At 36.9% G+C, this 22074-nt stretch overlaps 1 protein-coding gene across 10 annotated transcripts; it reads left to right on the top strand.

The window, feature by feature from the left end:
- Nucleotides 1-763: 763 nt before the first annotated feature.
- On the top strand, nt 764-18909 carry LOC140980690 (DUF724 domain-containing protein 3-like). Of its 10 annotated transcripts, none has more exons than XM_073446681.1 (11): nt 764-1335; nt 2060-2479; nt 3188-3784; nt 15953-16061; nt 16124-16383; nt 16740-16836; nt 16930-17187; nt 17355-17486; nt 17622-17747; nt 17882-17980; nt 18060-18909. In XM_073446681.1, exons 1-11 carry the CDS (start codon nt 862-864, stop codon nt 18770-18772), a joined length of 3285 nt encoding a protein of 1094 aa, XP_073302782.1. In that variant the 5' UTR covers nt 764-861; the 3' UTR covers nt 18773-18909. The 10 variants fall into 10 exon arrangements, with proteins under 10 accessions (XP_073302782.1, XP_073302781.1, XP_073302785.1 ...); XM_073446680.1 differs by having other exon boundaries at nt 17879-17980; XM_073446683.1 differs by having other exon boundaries at nt 765-1335; nt 16238-16383; nt 17828-17980.
- Nucleotides 18910-22074: the final 3165 nt, after the last annotated feature.

Genomic DNA, 22074 nt, shown 5'->3' with positions numbered 1-22074 from the left:
TTGATATAATTTTGTATAAAAATATCATAGCTTATATATTAATTGAAAATGCTAAAAAGAATTTAAAAAATAATGGTTGTTGCGAGGCTATTCAATTATTAAAAATTAAGTGACATTTTTTGGATCATATTTTATTATTATTGAATATTACATTAATTTGTATAAATCATAAATTAAAAATCACAAAATCAATTCTAGAATTCAAAATTTCCTATGATATTAAAATAAAAAATTATTAAATGAACAATGAGCCAAAAAGTGAAAAATTTGAAATGGAAAGATGAAAATATATATAGAGATACACTTCAAAATTTTGAGAGAATGATAGAGATATATGAGAGGAGAGAAGATAAAAAGAGAGGTGATGTGAAGCGACATAGAGAGAAATAAATAGTTTGTGTATGAATTAGAAGTTTTAAAAATCCATCCAAATCTTTGAGTTGAACCAAATACAATTTTTGACAATTTATAGTTGTACATTAAGATTTAATGTTTGTATGTTAATGAATTTCATAAAGTTATTAAAAGTCTATTGAAAATTTAAATACCTATAAACTTTTATAGAGTTTTTAAAAGTAAATGTTGAATATCACTTGACTTTTTAAAACTATACGAAAGTCTATTTTGAATATCACTAGACTTCTATGGAATGTGTAAAAATTTTAATTGAATACATATAGACTTTTAAAATCTACAAAAATCATTAAAAATCAATAAATGTCGTAAGTTGAACATCCTCCCTTAATGCTTCGATTTTATAATAATAGTAAGGAAAAGTGGAAAACGAAATGGAAATGTCCAGAAACCCTAAAGAAAGGAAAGGCGCACTCGCTATGGACGATTAAGCCCTCCAGGCTAAAAATGGGCGGTGCTTCGGTAGAGCAACAGCAAGAGCTCTTCCCATTGGGATCCTTAGTTGAGGTCAAGACTGACGAAGAAGGCTTCAAGGGGGTCTTTTTTGTAGCCACTGTTGTTCCCTCTACTCCGCTCCCCAAGAGAAAAAACGGTAGAAAGAGTTTCAAAAAAATCCACGTGGAATACCACAATCTCTTGGCCAGTGAAGATGGGTCGGATCGTTTAAGAGAAAGCGTGGATGTCTCGTTCGTCAGACCCGCTCCGCCACCACAGGAGGATTTCGAGGGTTTTGGACTAAATGACTCCGTCGATGCGTTCTATAAAGATGGTTGGTGGACTGGTATCATAGCGCGAGTTCTGGAAGGAGGAAGGTTCATCGTGACGTTTCAGAACCCGCCGGACGAGCTCGAGTTCGGGCTCTCCGAACTTAGGGTCCACTGGGATTGGTGTGACGGAAGTTGGTTCAGACCCGAAAAGCAGGTATTTGTCCTTAGAAAGCCATGCAAGTGTTGTTCAGTCTCCGTGTAAATAAATGGTTTTCGGAGTTTCTTTTTTCCCCCTTTTATATTTGCGTGCGTCCCTACACATCGTAATCTGCGATTTAATGTGTTAGATTATTCACTTGCTTCGAGATCCGCATGCATTGCGAATACTTATGTTTCTATTTCCGAATAATTGATTTCGTGAATTTTCTTCTACTATGAGCGCATTTTATTGCTGGAAATTTTTTATTGGTGCTAGTTATTTTGAGTTGGTCTCTTCTTCTGAATCATAAGTCCTGCGATTGTTGAGTGCCAGAGCAGCCAAAGGGGTGACATAAGCTAAGAGTCATCAGACCACCATATGGATAATTGCCGTGTTCACTTTATTAGGCTGGATTTATGGCATGCCACCTTGAGCTTTGCCTTCTTAATTTGTTGACAGTATCATATGTCTGACTCTTGCTTCACTAGCAATTTGGATGCAGTGTCTAAGCTCAAGACTTGTTTTAAGTCCTTACTATATATTTAATGTATCTCATGTAGTGACTCTGTGCACTCCATCTTCATGACATCTATGATGATTGTATTGTAAAATCAAATTGGTCTTTATGCTTGGAGTGCTTTAATTTTGATAGAAGCCTCATTAACACGATAAGTTAGACGCCTCTCTATGATGTCATCTCTTATTTTTCGTTTCCCTGGTTCTCGTGAACTTTTGGAAGGGTATAACAGGTTTGATGTTTGAAGTTGGGAGGAAGGTAGAAGTGTCATTTGATGTGGAAGATTTTCTGTGCGCATGGTTCCCCTCCACTATAGATACAGTATTGACAAATGGAACTTATTTGGTTGAGTACCATAGTTCAAATATTAGTAATGAAGATCAGTTTCTTAAAGCTACAGTTGACTATCTCCATGTCAGACCTTGCCCTCCTTTCCTCAAGGATAAAAGTTATGTTTTGTTGGAAAAAGTTGATTGCTTCTTTAATTTTGGCTGGTGGAATGGCGTGATCACGAAAGTGCTTGAGGATTGTAGATATGTTGTCTTTTTCAAGCAAAAAAACGAAGAGAAGGAATTCCACCAGTCAGAATTAAGACCTCATATGGATTGGAAAGAGAGCAAATGGTTCACTTCTTCTTCCCAGGTTTTTCCAAGTCTTTTCACAATACCAATCCTTAATTTTTTAAAAGTGATGTTTTGTTGTATAAGATTATGGACATACACATTCCCTAATATTTTATGATCTTCGAAGTTGAATCCTGCATTTAATTTGGAAACTGAATTTTTTCGTTGGTAGTTCTGATGTGCATGTGGCACAAGGCAAGTTGTACTTTGTTAAAGAAGAACCTGAATTGGTAACTGGTTGATTTAGTTATATTTTTGTTTCCTCCCAGAGATTGGTGAATTGTGAGGCATGTCTGTAATGTAATTGTTATCATCATGTTAACAATGGAGAAACATCAAACAATCAGATCCGTTATTAGTTTATTTAGATGGATTGCTCTTTTTTGTTTTATCAAACATTCCATGCTAAATATCATTTATTAGTAATTTCTTAAATATGACAATTTATACCACTTAGGCTACTTGAGAAGCAGACATTACTTGTATGTTTTTCTGTGTAGCAGTGTCCTGGTACAATAATTGTGCATCACGATTTCTCCAATATGTGTATTTATTATGTTTCCTGGTGTCATATGGAGCTGTGTTTTATGTTCCTGGTTGTCAAATTGTTCTATTTCCAGGACCCATGTTCTAGTTTTATTTTAGCTTTTCTACCTAGAGAGTTCTGTGCTTATCATGCACTATGGTCCACGCAGCTGACGATTGTTAAAAGTTTTATTTTTGGCAGTTATGTGAGGATTTTCCTCTCCGATCTTCAGAAGATGAAAAACTTTCGCTCCATGCATCAGAAAATACTGGTGCCAACGCAGTGGCAGTTATGGTGAGCGGTTTGGGGAATAATGATTGTGTTAAAAGAACACACTGTTTATTGAATTTGAGTGAGAATCAGATAGAGCCATTAATTGGTAGTAATGAGAAATCTTCACTTGAAAAGCTTCCACACCAGTCTTGTCAAAATGCTAGTGGCTACATTTTGGCAGTTGCAGCGAGCAATCCTGGAAATAAAGTTGACTCTGATCAGAAAACTCCCTGTTTATTGGACTTGAGTGAGAATCAGATAGAGCCTTTAGTTTTTACCAATAAAAAATCTTCACATCCTGCTAAATTACGTTCGAAACGAAGATGGCGTTTGTCTGAGGCGCATAGAGTGCTCTCACGGCCTGTAAAGAAGCTCAAGGAAGGAAATATACCCGAAGGGTGCGAACAGGTTGCATCTGATAAATCTGCTGAAGAATTTTTATGCAGTTCTGGGAATGATATTACCATTTTTACAACACAGCCGAGTACAATGGATCAGTCCTCCGAAAATATTCTCCAGAGGGAGGTAATAATTGTATTTCAAACCTCTCTGTGGATTTTTTTGTGACTTACGTTGTGGCTGATATAAACTAAAGAGAGAAGAAAGGATTTCTATATATTTCATTGACGAACTAGGACACAATTTTGTAGTAATTTGAGAATAACAAATAAAGGGAAAAAAACTAGCCTACCTTAATTAATTATTCTTTTAAATCATTCTAACTCATTTTATTCTATCAAGTATCCATGATTCATTCTATACAATATTGTACAAGAAATACAAAAAATCTGAATATTCTCTTCACTCCCTCAAACTTGGGTATAGACGCGGATTAGCCCAAGCTTGTCAACAAGAAACTCACGAGCTTGTTCAAATTGTCCTTTTGTAAGGAGATCAACTAGTTGGTGAGATTTGGGAACATATTCAATAGTTATGCTGTCTTCATCCACCTTCTCTTTTAATGAAATGACGATTCAACTTTTACTTTTGTAGTCCCGTCATGATGAATAGCTTTGTGGGCTATACTGATATCTAATTTATTATCATAGTAGAGTAACATAGAACCTTCAAACTGAAATTTGAAGTTTTTTTTATCACTCTTTTTATCTAGATGAGTTCACACTACATTAGCCATAGCTCTGCTCTATATTCTTCTTCAGTACTATTTGCAGCCACATATTATTTTTTGCTGCACCGTGTCACTAATTTGCCCTATACCTACATAAAATAGTAAAATACCCAGAAATTGAGTTTTTTTATCATTGATAAATCCAGCCCAATCTACATCGTCGTATGCACTTACTCCTCGATGATTAGTCTTTGCAAAAATAAACCTTCCGAAGGGCTATGTTTTAAGCATGCCATGATTCTATACACTGCTTTTAGATGACATCGACATTGTGTGTGCATGTGTTGACTAAGTTCACTGCAAAGGCAATGTCTGGCATGTATGTGAAAGATACATGAGTTTTCCAACAAAGCGTTGATAGCTTCTTTTACCAATAGATTCTATGTCAAACATTGTCAAACATTTTTTCCTTATTTCCCTAACTGGTGTTTTACTTAGCTTACATCTCAACACACCCGTTTCCGCCAATGGATCTAAAGTGTATTCGCTTTGAGAGGATAGAATACTCTTTTTGTTCCTTCCAATATCCATTCCTAGAAAATACCTTGACGTTCCAAGGTCTTTAAATTCAAATTCTTGTGCCATTATTATATTGATTTCCTCCCTCTTTTTACTATTATCTCTTACACTCCAAGAATGGTTATCTTTCCTCTATGATAGTGTTTAACAAATAGTGAGTAAATACGAGTTACAAGAGAATGGTTGGGATGCGAGTTTAGCAAGAAATGTGACATTCAGATGCCCATGGAAGTTTATTTCCCGATCTTACCCAACTTTTCAACAATTAGTGAGGATAAAAGTTAGAGGAGGTAACAAGGCTAGGTTTTGGGAAGACAGATGATGGGGTGATTCTTCCTTTAAAGATCTTTACCCGTTTTTATTTCAGCTTTCCGCACTTCATAATATGCCTATATCATATTTTATTCACTTTGACAATTCGTCATCTTCCCATACGTGGGATCTGCATTTTCGAAGGGTGGTAAGAGATGAGATGTTATTAGAGTTGACTGAGTTATTAGGTGAGTCAGATAGGATAAGGTTGATTGAAGGGGTAGATGATATCCGAGCGTGGAGTGGGGATCCTTTTGCTCTTTTCTCAACAAATCTTTCTTTGCGTCATTTTTTCCCCGGAATTAGCTTTCTCTTTTTTCCATATTTCTATGTTATTTGGAAGGTTCCAGTTCCACCGAAGATCCAGGTATTCTTGTGGACAACGATTCTGGTTAAGTTGCCGACCTCGGAGAAGTAACCCTCAATTGCTATGTTCCCAAATTGGTGTGTCTTGTGTCGGAATGATATAGAAACACAGTATCGTATGCTCATTCATTGTGCATTCACGAACGGCTTGTGGGCTAGAGCTTCGAAAGAATTGAATTTGGTTTGGGTGGTGCCGAAGTCAACTAAAGATTTATTTGCTATGGATCTGGGACGGCTACTTGGTAACATGGGAAGAATTTTTTGGCAAGTGGTGGTTCATGGCATATGTTGGTCAATGTGGCTAGAGAGAAATCGAATTTTTTTTGAAAATACGGAAGACAACATAGTCGAGTGCTGGGATAAAATCAAGATCAAAATTGCTACGTGGATTGGTACTCGTGAAGAATTTAAGAATGTGTCGATCTTAGATGTATTGAGAGATTGAACTTATGTGTAATCATTGATAGGGCAACGATCTTATGTAGTTTTTGTTGATAGTGGATCACTAGTCCACTTATTGTAATTAACATCTTTTAAATTATTAATAAAATATCGTTTCTTATATATAAAAAAAAACCTTCGGCCACTAGACGTGCTTTGTGCCTTTCAATTGAACCATTAGCCTTGTACTTAATCATTAAAACCCATTTGCAACCAAAAACACTCCTCTCTTGTGGTAACTTCACTAACTTCCAAGTTTTATTTTGTTTTAAAGCATGCATTTCCTCAAAACCAACTCTTTACTCAGGAATAACTTTTGCATCCATGATAGATTTGAGAACTATTTCACTAGAAAATTTTGTGGTGAAAGCACAAAATGCGGGGGATCGATTAGAATAAGAGCTAACGTTGGAAATGAGATGTTGGATACAAGATCGAACACCCCTCCTTACTGCTATTGGCATGTCGAGATCAAGAAAAATACCTAACTTGCTTGAGGATTCTACTATTGGTCATCTTCTTTCCTGCCGGTAAGAATTAAAACCGTGCGCCTATCTATGCCTAGGCGCTGGGCGTAGACAGTTGCTGCTGCCCATGCGTGTGAGAGTCCTCTGTATTGACGCCTGACTTTTGATGGGGCACATGTTGCGTCTCAGGCGTGATGCTGTTCGATATTAAAGTCTCAAAGCCTGGGCCAATTTGTCCATTCAATTTAAAAACAAATACCCATGGCCAATTGGGCCCAATAACCTAGTACCACAATGCTTAACAACGCTGATGTTTTTGAATTGTCTTTTTAACTTTTATTTTCACCGCACTTGAACATACTAGAGTAACTAAGCAGCCATTCTTTTCTCGTTTTTTTCTATGTTCTGCATTTTGAATTCCCAGACCACTTCAACTCTTCATCTAGCGTATTCTTCCTTGAGGGGATTTCGGATTTGATGATTTAGATAGTTAAATTTTTTCCCATAAATTTTATATTAACATTATTATTTAATATTTTTTTGAAAATATATTCTTGTTTATGTAATATTTTCGTAAAATTCACTTCAATTTGAATATGTGAATTCCAACTTTCTTCGATATGACGCGCCTCACCTTGCACTTTAGCCTCCATGACACATGTGCACCTGAAAATAATTATGGGGTTCATAACCTCACAACTTCGCCTTAAATAATTATGGGGTTCACAACTTCTTTATTTACTTGAAAATTCTTTCTTTTTGAATATCTCCTTCTTTCCAATACTTGTGCTTGATCGGGATCATGAGTTTCACTTATTTGAGGGCTGACTTGACTAGAATCAGACATAGGAACACCTGTGTCCAAACCAACACCGTGTAGAGAAAGGGTATTCTATGAGCAACAAGCTTCATCTTTTTTGGAACATGCTTTGTAAACCTTGGAGCACGTACTACTTTCAACAAATGATGGATCTACTATTTTTTCCTTTCGGATACACCATTTTGTTGTGGAGTGTCAACACATGAGCTTTGGTGGAGAATCCCATTGTCCAAGAAATAGTCATGCCTAAAATGATTTTGATATATTTCCTATCATTATTGGTTCTAAGAATTTGGATATCGATGTGAATTGGATTTGAATAATTTTATGGAAGGCGTTGAATTTTTTTGGTTTAGATTTGTCATTAAGAAGATAAACCTATGTAACATGTGAATGATCATCAATTAAGGCTGAGCATTCGGTCAGAACCGAACATACCGAACTTTGTTTTTTTTGATCAGAAACTAAATTTCATTGAAATAGTTTAGTAGTAGGATTACAATGCAAGTGGATGAGCCATCCACGAAGTGCCACAACTACCTAAAACCAGTATTCGTTGAACAAAAGATATAACATCAGTCCCTAACTAAATCCGAAATAAAATAATTCCGGAACATTGGTACATTAATCGTCCATGTCGCCACCCGGAATATGATCTTCTCCCATACTTCATCGCTCGATTCTTCTTTGTCATTGAATAGTCTGTTATTACGCTCCAACCAAATGGACCAAAATACACAGTGAACTATTATGCACTAGAAATCTTTCAGCCCCTTTCCAGTGAGAGATCCATGCTCCAAAATAAACATGTCTCTTGACAATGCTGGGAATACCCACTCGAATCCCAAATGTTACATTACCTTTGTCCAAATACTGTACGTGAAAGCACAGTATAGCAAAATATGATCATGATTCTCCTCGTTGTTCTTGCACAAGTAGCACCACTGGGGGTTTAAGACGTGCTCCGGCCTTCTCCTCTGTAAGTTGTCACAAGTTTGCAATTTTCCCAAAGCCACTATCCAGGAGAATACCTTCACTTTTTGTGGGATATGTACTTTCCAAATGTTGTAATAATAAGGGAATATAGGATTAGTAGTAATCGGAAAAAATGAAGAGTAGAAAGAACTGACAGAGAAAACACCAGACGAGTCCCCTAACCAAACCCTGACATCCCCGAACCTGCACTCAGTGATACTGACTCTAATACCCCTAAAAGAGAGGTGAATTCTCCCAACTCGATGTCATTCAACCCTCTTCTGAACCGCACATCCCACGATCTGACTGAATTGTCTTGACTACCCGAGACCGAGAAGAAGTGAGAAATAGGTTTGTTGGTGGTGGATGAAAGTAGGTAAATGTGTGGAAAAACTACTTGGAACGACAATAATCCTGCCCACCCATCCTCCCAAAACCTAGTGAGATTCCCCCTTATGTCTATCAGATTGGACTAGGAACAGGGTATCGTCTGCGAATTGAATGTGTGAAATTTCCAATTTATTTCTCCCAACCACAAGTCCTCTCACATCATTTGCTGCCCTTGCCATATCAACCAGTCTCCCCAACCCATCAATCACTAGATTAAACAGAAACGATGATAAAGGATCACCTTGTCTAAGCCCCTTTTCCTCCTTAAACTTCCCCCTCGGTCTTCCATTGATGAAAATTGAGTACGAAACGTTACTACCACAGCCCTTCATCCACTTCCTCCACTTGTCCCCAAACCCCTTTTTCCGAAGTTCGAAATCTAGAAATCTCTAATCCACATTATCATAAGCCTTTTCCAAGTCTACTTTCAAAACCCAACCTTTTTTCTTTTTCCTTATGTGCTCCTCCACAACCTCGTTGGCAATAAGACAACAATCATTTATCTGTCTACCTTGAATAAAAGCACATTGGTTTTCCGCTATTGTTTTGCTCATCACCTTTTTCAATCGATTCGTCCAAACTTTAGCCAGAATTTTGTACAAGCTTGTAATTAGGCTGATTGGTCTAAAGTCTTTTACCTTCGTTGGTTCTTGTTTTTTCGGGATAAGACAAATGTACTTTTCGTTCGTAATTCCATTGACGATACCGTCTTCGAAAAATTCAGCAAACACTTTCATAAGATCATCTTTTATCGTATCCCAATTATTTTGATAAAAGGCTAAGGTAAAGCCATCAGGCCCCGGAGCTTTGGAACCATCGCAATCCATCACCGCTCCTCTGATCTCCTCCTCCGAGAATGGCAATTCCAAATGATCTGCCTCTGACGTAAGTAAAGGCATCCACTCCAGCCCTTCTATACCTGAACCGTCCCCTTCCGATTTTTTGTACAAATTCTCGAAGAAACTAATGATTACGTTTTGAATCTGTGCATCATCAGAAATCAGAGACCCATCTTCCAGTTCAATTTTATCTATCATAGCCCTGTTTCTTCTGTTTTTCAAAATCGAATGGAAAAACTTTGAATTTTGATCCCCATCTTTCAGCCATTTAACTTTGGCTTTCTTGCTCTCCATTTGTTGCTTTCGAATGGTCATGATTTCCAGCTCACATCTTGCTTCCCGTCGCTGCTCATTAAGGGAATCAGTCCAATTTCCTTCCACCTCTCTCGCATCTAACCAATTCACTTTGTTTCGCAACTCTGTAATTTTTACATTTAGATCACCAAAGACCTCCAAATTCCATGTTTTAACTTCTTTTTTAATGTTTTGTAATTTCTTCATAAACTTGTATCCTTCCCATCCCAGAATATTTCCGCTTTGCCACCAAGTTGCAAGAGACTCTTTAAACTTCTTGTGCGTCAACCAAACATTCTCGAATCTGAATGGAGTTGGTCCCCATTTTGACTTCGTGGTGTCCAAGATGATCGGGTAATGATCCGATGTGACTCTCGGAAGCACCGTTTGTCGGAATGTGGGGTATAATTCCTTCCATCCCTCGGAGATGATGTACCTGTCCAGTCTGCAGCAAATCGGATTGGCCCTGAAGTTCGACCATGTGAACTTAGCATTTAGCAGAGGCGGATCGTGAAGGCCCAACTCCTCTATCAGATTATTGAAGCATTTCATACTTGTGGTATATGAGGTACTGATCAACTTTTCGCTCAAATTTCTCACAACGTTAAAATCTCCTCCAACACACCAATTGTCCCCACAAATGGAGTACAATACCGCTAACTCATCCCAAAACAAATCTCTAATCGTATAGTTACATGGCCCGTAAATGGCAGAGAACCACCAAAAAATCTCATCTTTCCACTGAATTTGTATTGAAACCGAAAATTTCCCAATTAAGTTGTCACTCACCCGGACCACTCGTGGATCCCACATCACAAGAATGCCTCCTGATCTTTCTTCCGTTGGTAAACAAACCCAGTCAACGAATCTGGATTTCTATAAACTAGCAACGAAGCTGCGATCAACTGCAATTTTCTTAATCTCTAGTACCACAGCAATGTCCGGGTTTTCCTTGCGTATAATCGAACGAACTAGTTTCCTCTTTCTCGACGACCCTCCTCCCCTAATATTCCAAGAACATATCTTCATAAACAACGTTTTGATCCCTTCGAGGTCGAACCTTTCTCATAATTGATTCTACACTTCAATCTTCCAAGCTCTCTGATTAACTTACCCTTTGATTTGCTCAATTCGATATATGTGGTAATACTATTGCCCTCTCCTGATTCTTTCTGCTTTCATCGAAATGTACCTCCCTTACATTCCCTAAGAAGGAATATCCCTCGGTCCCAAACTTGTCAAAAACTCCTGATTGCCCCCTCCTAAGAACCCACTAGACAGCCCCAACGCATTGAAAGAGGTAGGGAAAAAAGAGCGTAGTGTGAAGGATTGATTAAGGCTCGATGATTGAAAACAAGAAAGTACCTTGCCCACTAAAGGCGTGGTGTTATCGAGGATAGTAGCTTGTTTGGGAGGCGTGACAACTTCCTTTTCTTTGAACAGCCCCTGGATGTCCTCTTCGATTGCTTCATCACTAATCAAAGTTTCCGTATGAGAAGATAGGTGACTGTCTGAGCCCGTAGAGTCGTAACCATCATCCAGAAAATCGTCTTCTGAATCCTTAAGGTGAAAGTCATCGAAATCATCCTGATGAAGCTCCCCTAACTTGTTTGGGTCTTCTCTGTTCAGCTCATTTGTCGTCTTCATATCACTGTCATCAATGAACTCCTTAACCTCTTCATTAGCTTTGTTATATATTATGCTGGAACTCTGTCCTAAGTCTTGTATTATCGGATTCAGGCCGTGTTCGCTCCTTGTTAAGTCCCTAACCTCATTTGCTCTTTCAGATAGTGAATGAATGGGAGATTTTCTGAATTCCACTATCTGTTTAGGTGAAATTCGTTGGAGTATTTTTCCACTTTCCTTCCCATTGGTTGAGCAGCTGGCAATCTTTTGACAGAATTGACATGTTCCTCTCTGATCGATGGGTTAAAGCCATGCAATTCTTCACTCGTAACCTTGAGACAATTTGAGGACCCCCCTTTGTCGACAATGTTCCCGCATAGTTTAGAGTTTCCCCATCCTGCCAATGTCTTCTTTCCGTTGACCAAAACTTGGGCATAAGTCTGTTTTTCAAATATCTCGTATGCCTTGAGATCGAAGGTGTCAATGCTGATTGAGAGTTCTAGATTTTCCCCGTTCAATAGGATCAGCATTCTATTATTGATAAAGCTTTCTTTTGTACCTTTAACCTTTATCTTTGCTGCCCCTAAGTAACTGAAAGATCTTGTATCTTCACTAATCTCCACTAGTCCCCCGCACTGATCCCCGATCGCTTTGAAGTTTTCTTGCGACCATAAATTCCACGGTAGCCCGAAAATCTTTATCCAACTGTTGCAGCACTTGAGGACCGACACCACTGAGTTGATGTTTGGCCTCCACTCCTCAAAGGCTAAGACCACTCCACCGTCAAAGAATCCTCTTTTCAAATCTCGATAGAACGTCAATTCCTTCGAACAAGCAGGCCACCACACCGCTTTATTCGCTTGAAACGGTTGTAAATCGACCCTCCTCTTGATGTCTTGTCCTAGTAGCATTTCAGCTTGCTCCCACGAAATGTTAACCTTTTCTTTAGTGACAATAAGGGCTTCGTTCCACTTCCTCTCTGGTATCAGCCTGTTGCTGACCTCCTTTACCTTGATCGAACCTTGACAGTGAGCCCAGTCTGCAACTGGCTGCTGAATGCGAGGGTTTCTGATTGAAGTTTTACCACACCCAACAACTGTAAGATTCCTCTGCTGAGAGTGCCTTGACAAAAGCATAATGAGGATATCTGATATACTTATCCATCCTTGAGAATTGTACCCGCTCGGAACGATGATAATCTGTTTCTGTCCCATATTATTAAATCTTGAAATCTCTATGAATCGACCTCTTCTATTGGCGAATCTATGAGCGATGAGAGTCGCGTTTCTGCCCCTAAGACGGTTAAAGTCCAAACTTGAATGTGGATTAAGAATGAGTTTTTTGAGTAATGAGCTGACCCAACTGGCCTCTTCTCGATCTAAATCCAGAACTTAACTCGCATTCCTAGTTCTTTCAGTCCACCTCAACGAAGTTCCTCCCTTAACCAACTTTAGTGAAAACAACTTGAACTCAATCTTGACCACTTCCTCTCTGCCCATCGACATAGCTGCGGGATAGAAGCTGAAAATGCGAAGATGACACAACTGCAGAGATACAAGTTGCGTTGGTGCGTAACAGCTGACGAACTGGAATCGCAACGGTGCAACGTAGCGAGAAACCCTAGGAACCGGCGACCGGAACCTTAAAATCGGAGGAAGAACTAGCGCAGAAATGGTTAGAACCGAGCTGCTTTCGGATGTCTTCTTCTTCCGATTCAGCACAGATGGGATGCTGCACTTCTTCTCCGGCAGCTGGCCGCGCGGCGGCTGGAGCTGAGGTGGTAGACGGGTTGCAGGGGTTAGGGTTGGTGATATTATTCTTTTCCGTAATAGTAACCTACCGAACTTTGTTTGACCAACCGAATATAACAATTTATACAATTTAAACTGAACTGATCATATTTATTAAAAGCGTGCGCCTAGGCGACAGGCCTAGCCAGGCGCACGTAACCCAGGCGCAACACTTGAAACAAGCACGCTTAAAGCGTGCGCAGATGCAGCACCTGAAACAAGCGCACTTAAAGCGTGCACCTCTGCCTAGGCGCAAGGTGTCCGAGAGGCGTAGAAGTGTGCGCTTTAAGAAGTGGGCTGATATTTCGTAAATAAATAACAATTAACTCGAGCCCAACTAATTTTGAAGCCCAAGTAGCAAAGCTCATGGCTATTTAATGATAAAAGAACCTTATTGTTACTCGTTTATGCAAGACTTTTTTTATCAGAAAGTTCAGAAGTCTTCTATGCAAACTTTTACTATCATTTTCTCTTTATGATGATGATGATGATACAATTGATGAAGATGAAAAAGAATTTGATGATTTAGATGATTACGTAATTCTCTATGCAAATTTTTACTCTAATATCTTCCACACTCATGGCTCACCATGGTTTTAGAAGAAGTTAACGATGATATAGTCAAGGAAGATGAAGATGAATTTGATTATTTAGATATTTGGATTTTTTTCCTTAATATACTATGAATCGATGATTTACTAATGAATTTTAGATGATTAAAGTTCTTTTGGTTATGATTTACGTTATTTTATCTATTAATGAAATTTTATTTATAATGTTTGCAATCTTTGTGAAAAATATTTAATTTATGTAATATCATAGATTTATAATATAAATTCCTTTATATATATTGAATTTTAAAATTTATGCCAAATGCGCTTTATTTCGATAAAGCTTGCGATTCGCTTTGCGCTTTGCACTTCAGGCGCTAGGATACCCTAGCGCTTTAGTTTTCCTTGCGCTCTAAATAACTAAGGAATTGATAAAAAAAATTAAAAAGGCTTTACAATATTTTTTTCCTCTCTGCTCTAACAACATATTTATTCTGTTGTAAGAGAATGAATTTGCGATTCAGGGAAATCAAAACTTCCATTTATCCCTTTAAAAAATGAAATAGAATAAAATCAAACCTTGTAAAGCCTTGATATTTTAGAGGCGAAATAATGGGGACCACCTGTGGAGGAAATTGATGAATGAAGGTTTCCGAGATGCTTCATTTTTCACAAAATCTTGGCCCGATATGAATATATTTAAAATAAACACCCAACACATTATTTAATACATAAGTTGAGCCCTAACTTTTTTAATAAAAATAAATCAATTGGTTTAATCGATTTTTAAGTTCCATAACCTAACCGAACTGATTAAAATAACCGATATTTTTTTAAACGAAAACCGGACTTTTGAATAGTCCGAACCGATTTTTTGAAAAATTTCGGTTTGATCAGTTTTTTCAGTTAAACCAATGTTTTGTTCGCCCCTAACATCAACGAACTTAAGAAGCCATCTTTTCCCATGGGAGGTGGTAATCGGTGAGGGTTCCAAAATATCATTATGAATGAAGGAGAATGGAGTGGTTGGTTTATATTGTTTTGGAGAAAAAGAGATGTATGTTTAGCCAGCTGACAAACTTCACAATGAAAAGAAAAAGGATTTACAAATTTTTTACAAGAAATACAAAGTATCTGATACAGTGTTCGGCCGCCTCGACCGCACCGCCTATGCATGAGGCAGGTGTTTTAGGCGGCCCAAGCTATACGGTGTGGGGAGGCGGGTCGAGGCGGCGAGCAGGTGGGCGAGGCAGGCAGTCAAGATTTTTAAATTGTAGTCAACAATTTTAAAAACCTAGTCAAAGGCAACTAATTTTAAATATTTAAACGCTAGCACACATCACTTTCTTTATTTTATTTTTGGTTTTCACTCTTAACCACCACACACAATCCGCCCGCCACCACCCGCCGCCGCCCGTTTTTTGGTTTGCACATTATCTAGATGATATTATATTTTGTGCTTAAACATTATTTAATTGCACATTTTATATAAAAATGATTATATTGCATGATTATCTATAAAAAAATTACTTAAAAAAATTCAACCGCCTGGGCGGCCGAGACGGTAGGCGGTCACTGACCGCCCCGCCACCGCCACCGCCACCGCCTCCGCCTCCGCCTCCCGCCATTTACAACCTTGATCTGATATCTTCTGACTTATGCGTATTTATAATTGATGGAAGGTGTTATGTATTCTCTTTGACAAGCTACAAATTGTGAGGCCATTGAAGTTGGGTCTAACTTTAAAGTTGTCACACTAGTCAAAGTTTAAAGACTAACTACTGGATTAAGTGTGAGGAGGTTTGCATGCATTCGCAATATGCTCATATTGATTGCTGCTAGTTTGTGTTGTGGTTCCATCAACTTATTGATGTAATTTTACTTGGATGGAATTTGAGAAAATTTGTTTCCACCCATTAAGATGGCATTCTTAACAACTTGTGTGCGATTGTTGATTCCCATCCATTACCAATTAGCATAATAGGTTTGTTGAAGATATTGTTCTCTTTACCTGTTCAATTGCTGTGAAATTGAAGTAAAATTTTTTTGCATTGCATGCTACAAGCAGTTGTGGTTAATCAGTCCATTTTAGTTTATGCTTCAAGTCTATTTTCGTTGCTTTTAGTATGATAACTGTAAGGGTTGATGTTGGAGTTGATAACTGTTGCATGCAGCTGAGAAAGCCACAAAATCTTTTTGGAAAGGATTATTCCACTTCCAGAATTTCGGAGAAGAGCAGAACACCAACATTACTGCTTGAAAGTTCAGAGCCTGATTGTGGAGGTATGTGTTGTTTGGTCAATAATTTTATTGTTCTATGCATTCATTTTTATAATTTCTCTCAGTTAGGAGTCTGGGAATCAATTTTACTGGAATGGAGCAAGATGCGGTAGGAAATGCTGCAGAGAATGCCCTAAACAAGCATGCGGAAAAAGAAACTGAATTGCCTATCATCATAGGTCTGCCATGTGCAGAAATTAACAGCCCTGGATTAGGAATATCAAGAGGCAAGAGAGGTGGTTATCGTTCCAGCAGCAAGAAGATTTGGAGACCTAGAAGCGACCAGATTCGGCATTCCAATGTTTCAGCAATAGAAGACATGAAGGTAAATTAATGACTAGAATTGCATTTAAATGTATGATTTTCATGCTAATAATCAGGGTCTTCTGGTTTTGTTGGAATTTATACCTTTGTAACCCACTCGCCCAATAAAATATAAGAGCATGCTACCAAGTTCAATGAGAAAAAAAATGAGTATTATGTATGGGGGCATTTTTATTTGTCACTCTTATGTGTATGAGCTTCCCGCGATCCTTTACTCTTTTTTACCTTCAGCACTACTGGGATTGAAACACTAGAAAAAAACAAATCTAAGACAAAAACCGTGTAATTTATTGAACAGTCCCTTTACTGATCTTTCGGAAGCATAATCGTGCCAATTACTGTTGCTATGCTATGTAGAATAGTAAACAAACAGAAACTGGAAACTTCAGTCAGAAAAGAAAGAGGGGAAGGCCACGCAAGGAGCTGATCAACAATCCTCATGTTCTGGTGACTGGTATATTATGCTTCACTTGTTCTTGTCTTCCTCCCAGTCCCATGTAGAAAAATATGGCAAAATTCTGCTCTTATAGAATTGGTCTTTTTCTAGGAAATCCTAAAAATGGAAGTGTTGCTTCAAGTTACATTTGCAGAAAAGATGGTGATTCACATAATGAAGTTGTGATGACTGATAACAACTTGGCATTCAATGAGCCCAATGACGAGCTGGCTGATGGGTCTGACCACAAAAATAGTAACAAAAGCACAAAGAGAACTTTTTCCGGAGTGCATAATGAAAAAGCTATGAAAGAATCAATGAAGCTGGCAAAAAGTCCTTCAAAAAGAGGGGGGAGACAAAGAGTTGAAGGCAAGTGTTCTATTTGTGGTTCTTATTTGCTTTACCATCTCTTCGCGTGTCTGTTCACAAATAATTTAATTTGCTGCCAGTCGATAGTTTCTGTTTTTAACCAATGCAAGTGATTTTCTGAGAGTTTTATGTGATTTTCATAGTAGATTGAATTGATTAATTCGTAGGGAAAACAATAGAAGCGAACTGTTTGACAGGAGCACTTGAGAAAGTCGTTGATGAAATACCTTGCAATGTTTCAGATGAGCAACTTTCGAAGTGGATCGAAGTGATGCAGACTCCAACCAGGAAGGACTCGGGTATGCCTGTGTACAAATAACTAAGTTTGCTGCCGGTCGATGCTTTCTGTTTTTCACCCATGCAATTAATTCTCTCAGTTTTATGGGGCGAATCATTAGTAGATCAATTGACTAATCCGTAATTCAATCAATTAGTTGTAGGAAAAACAATAGAATCAAACTCTACACTCGAGACCATTGATGAAGTGCCTTGCCATGAGTTAGATGAGCCGCTTTCAAAATGGATTGAAGGAATGCGGACTCCAATCGCCAAGGACTCAGGTATGCCTGTTCACAGAGAACCTTATTTGTTGTCAGTCGCTGGTGTCTGCTTTTCACCAATGCCATGCATTTGTTAGCAGATTCAATTGATCAATCCCTGGGTAAAACAATAGAATTGAACTGTTTGACAGTAGCACTCGAGAATGTTGATGAAGTACCTTTTGATGAGTTAGATGAGCCGCTTTCAAAGTGGATTGAAGTGATGCAGACTCCAGCAACTATCAAGTACTCGGGTAAACTAATGGATATTCTGCCGCCTCTCCACTCTCTACCCGGTTTATTGTTTGGCTGATGATGCTTAGTTCTATTCAGGAGTGTTGCCTGTAAGTCCTGTGGAGGAATGTGTGGAAAAAAATGATAATGCAGTGTCTATAGATGGCAGTGAGAAGCAAAAGAAAAGTGGTGTCCAACCTCGTGCACGTGATGATACATGTGCGACAGTGCCAAGTGAGCAGGAAGACTTGCCTTTTGCAAAAAATGATGTTCTTTGGAAAACAATCAATTCCATGGACATCTTGCAACGAATACCACAGAGGCCACATTTCCGGCCTTTGATACACTTGAAAGAGAGTTCACGGGAAGGCTTGGCTATTGGTTATATGGTGACCTTTTCCAGGGTGGTGGAAAAGGCTTCCAGCTTGCAAATTAATGATCCCAAAAGCATTACGGATGAAATTTTGGAAACACTAGAAGAATTAGAAAAGTATGGGTTTGATGTTAAGGTTGTAGAAGACTGTGTGGGTCAAATGCTCGAGGTGAAACACAAGCAAGAAGAACTTAGAGAAGAAGCTAAGGGAATTGGTTCCCAAATTAGCCATCACAATCTTGAAAAACAAAAGATCGATGAAGAGATAGGTGAGATGAGGAGGCAGATATTAATGTTGCAAGAAAAGCTTTTAGTGGCAGCATCTGTCCAAGAAAAGGAGGAAAGCATAATTGCGCCTTTGCAGTCTAAGCTGCAAAAAGTTGAAGAGGACATAAAGATTATGGAACTCGAGTTTCTAAATTTGGCTGCTTCTCTGTAATAGTCATTTGGTGAATGAATAGAAGCTTTTGGTGTAGTTTTTGTTTTGTAAATCGGAAACTGAAATATTGGGCGGACTATGTTTTTGTGCTTGCCCATTAAGTAGTAATGAAAGTATGTGCGGGGACTTACTATTTATCCACTCGTGTTTTTATTAATTATTAATATTAAAAATGTGCATGTGCATTGCAAGTAATCGATTTGATATAAAATTAATTAATATGATAAATGAAAATAACAATTGTACCATCAATGTTAATAATTTATATGATACTTTAATCAAATATTTTAATTTTCATCTTGCCTATTTTTTCTCTGTCATGATGCAAAAACTTACTTGACCAACTTCTATCATGTTATAAGAAAAACAAATCTCATTAAAAGGTGAGTCGAAGTCCTATATGTGTATAATCAAACATATACATAAATTAGACAAATTGGAAGTAAACACGAAAAACTTCAAGTAATTTATCAAATCATATCGCGATGTTCTGAAGTAAATCTGATCATTATTCAATGACACTTCCATCTATTTTGTTAGATCAATAATAATAATAATAATAATAATAATAAAGTGATATGTAAATATCACCGTCACTAATAATTCCAATCAATGTAGTGATTAAAAACACATTCATATCAATAACTCATACCAAATGTATGATCACATGACCAAAATCTATCAGCTTCATGTCTTACAAGATATATCATCCATTTATTGACGAATATAATGTCAAGTCAACCGGATTCATCTTCCACCAACCGACTAAAACGAACCATATGACATCAACATCATATCAATCCAGTTAAACTACATCCACTGGCTATTATGTCTATCTCGTTAATCTCATAGTATTGTTATCTACTTGCCACTTGGTTACAATTTTCATATAATTATCAATCCTGCAATCGCTCAACTACTACTAAATTCCTGTTTATACAATATTTTTATCGGTGTCAATCATTTTATGTAATAATTTATTGTACTTGTATCGAAAATAAATGTACCTGAGTAGTTAAAACCACAAAAATATCAAAAGTTTCTTTTTTTCAATTTTTATCTCACAATGTCATGTTTCTCGATTTCACCGAGAAAGACAATTTCAAATAAATTTATATCGCTAACTTTATAGTTCACATAATAAATATTTGACATTTGAGCAATGAAATAATTGTTTTTTAAGAAAAATATAGAAAAATTGCGCATCCAATAGGTGAGTGACACCTCATTGGTGCTCACATAAGTGTGCATAGTAGGTGTGCAGCATAGCAAGTGTGCATAGTAGGTGTGCTCACATATATATATTTCCTTTCTTTTTCCATGATCTAGAATACATAGTCTAATTTCTACATTTAATAACATTTTTTCACTTATATATTTTTGCTAACTAAGTCTTGGAAACATGCAATAATTTTTGAATAAATTAAATAACGATAAAATAATAAATTTTTTTGGAAACATTAATTTCTAAATTTACGTAATCTGTGTGAAAAGGTAAACAACCTTATATATTTGGATGGGAGGTAGTAATTAATTTTTAATTTTTATTGTGCAATGAATGAATGATTTTAATAACAAAAAGAGTTATTGATGATTAAAATATATTATTACACCTATTTTGATATAAGACATACTAAATATTCCTATTCCAATTCGATCACTCTTTTTTAGAAGGAAATTTTCTTCACCGATTTTTAGAGTAGGTTTCTTATGAGACGATCTCACGAATCTTTATCTGTGAGACATGTCAATCCTACCGATATTCACAATAAAAAGTAATAATTTTTCATGGATGACCCAAATAAGAGATCTGTCTCACAAAATACGACATATGAGACCGTCTCACACAAGTTTTTATCTCGATTTTAAGATTGGATTTTAGTATGCACAATTTATTTAACTTACTCAGAAAAATGTAAACAAATTTTGTCTTAATTATTTTTCTCTTATTTATTTTTTCATATATAATTTTTATGGTTTTTTTAAATTAATTTTTAAAAATTGAATTTAAAAATAAAAGTATGTTAGAATTGAATATAACAATTTAGAGGGCAAATTATGTCAAATAATGTTAAGCTTAAGTTGTGTTAATAATTTAAGACAATATTTCAATCATACTGAGTAATTTGAGTCGTGTTCTAAGTGTGGAAACTGCTCAGATTACTTAGTGAATATGATATAAAAGCAACAGCTCGATTTAATTCAGTTCACTTATCAGCACATATGATAAACTTAGCAGCTCAAGTAAATAGTAGTAAATAAAGAGGCAAGGAGTTGTTTATTGAAGTTCGAATGTTGAGCTTTTACATCTCTCCTTCTTCTGTTTCCATAAAGATTCTACTAGAAGATTTGATCAGTAAAACGAATTGTACAGAGCCACTTCAACTCGGTTCCACAACCATAACGAGCTAAAACTCCTAGTACTCTTTTTATTTTAATTTGATCTGTTCCGAAACATGCTTCTGACAGTTAAAATTGCTTCTTACAATACAACAACACTCATGTATAAAATTAAGTGAGAATACAAACTGAACAAAATTGATACTCAATCAATCTGATGGGAAACTTAGTGTGTGCAAGAACGGGTTAAAGATGAGTATGTTGAGAGATGTTGTGCGATTTGAATGCTTGTTGAAAATTTACAAAGCAATATTAGTTTTTCCGAGAGCTCTTCAGTCTCGATGCATTCCTTATTTATAAATGTTGATCCTCATATGATAATAAATATATCTGGTACTCACAAACGTACTGATTATCCGATATTTATGCGGATATAGACACATGTCCTTATTGACTTGTCAGATATAGTGTCAGCTTTTTCAAATTCTTTGGATACTAACTGAATGAGTAACCAACATAACAAATAATGTTTGACAGGCTAGTCTTCAAGTTGATCTGTTCTGTTCGAGCAACTTGGTTCAAGTTATGATGATGAATAAACTCTGTCAGATCTAAATAGTTGAACAGCTTGCTTTGTCGGTTCAGTTTAATAGTCTGCATTAATATGAACTTGAGTTAGATCAGTTTAGTTTGTGATCACCAAAACTTAGATATAAATTTTGTCTTAAGAATTTCTCTCTTTTTGATGATGTCAAAACTAAGCTGTCTATAATGAGTAAAATATGGGAAAATGCATTAATGTGCATCAATAAATTATGAAAGTTCTGAAAAAAATTTATATATCCTGATTAATCCTTTCTTGAATGGTTGAAGAAAGGTAAGACTTGGTTTGTATGTGTTACTTGAGCTACTGTGATGGTCAAGATGACAAAGAAGAAGGTTTAGATTTGTCTTGTTCTTTT

The sequence above is a fragment of the Primulina huaijiensis genome, chromosome 7, assembly GCF_012295235.1.
Source record: "Primulina huaijiensis isolate GDHJ02 chromosome 7, ASM1229523v2, whole genome shotgun sequence".
Classification (NCBI taxonomy): domain Eukaryota; kingdom Viridiplantae; phylum Streptophyta; class Magnoliopsida; order Lamiales; family Gesneriaceae; genus Primulina; species Primulina huaijiensis.
Note: the sequence above shows the minus strand (reverse complement) of the source record. Positions and strands in the feature narration are given on the sequence as shown.

Coding starts and splice junctions, on each gene's coding strand:
- LOC140980690 (XM_073446678.1), top strand. CDS start 862: ATGGGCGGTGCTTCGGTAGAGCAACAGCAAGAGCTCTTCCCATTGGGA. Junction 16,384..16,739: donor CAGCAATAGAAGACATGAAG/GTAAATTAATGA, acceptor TATGCTATGTAG/AATAGTAAACAAACAGAAAC. Junction 17,487..17,621: donor TCCAACCAGGAAGGACTCGG/GTATGCCTGTGT, acceptor TCAATCAATTAG/TTGTAGGAAAAACAATAGAA.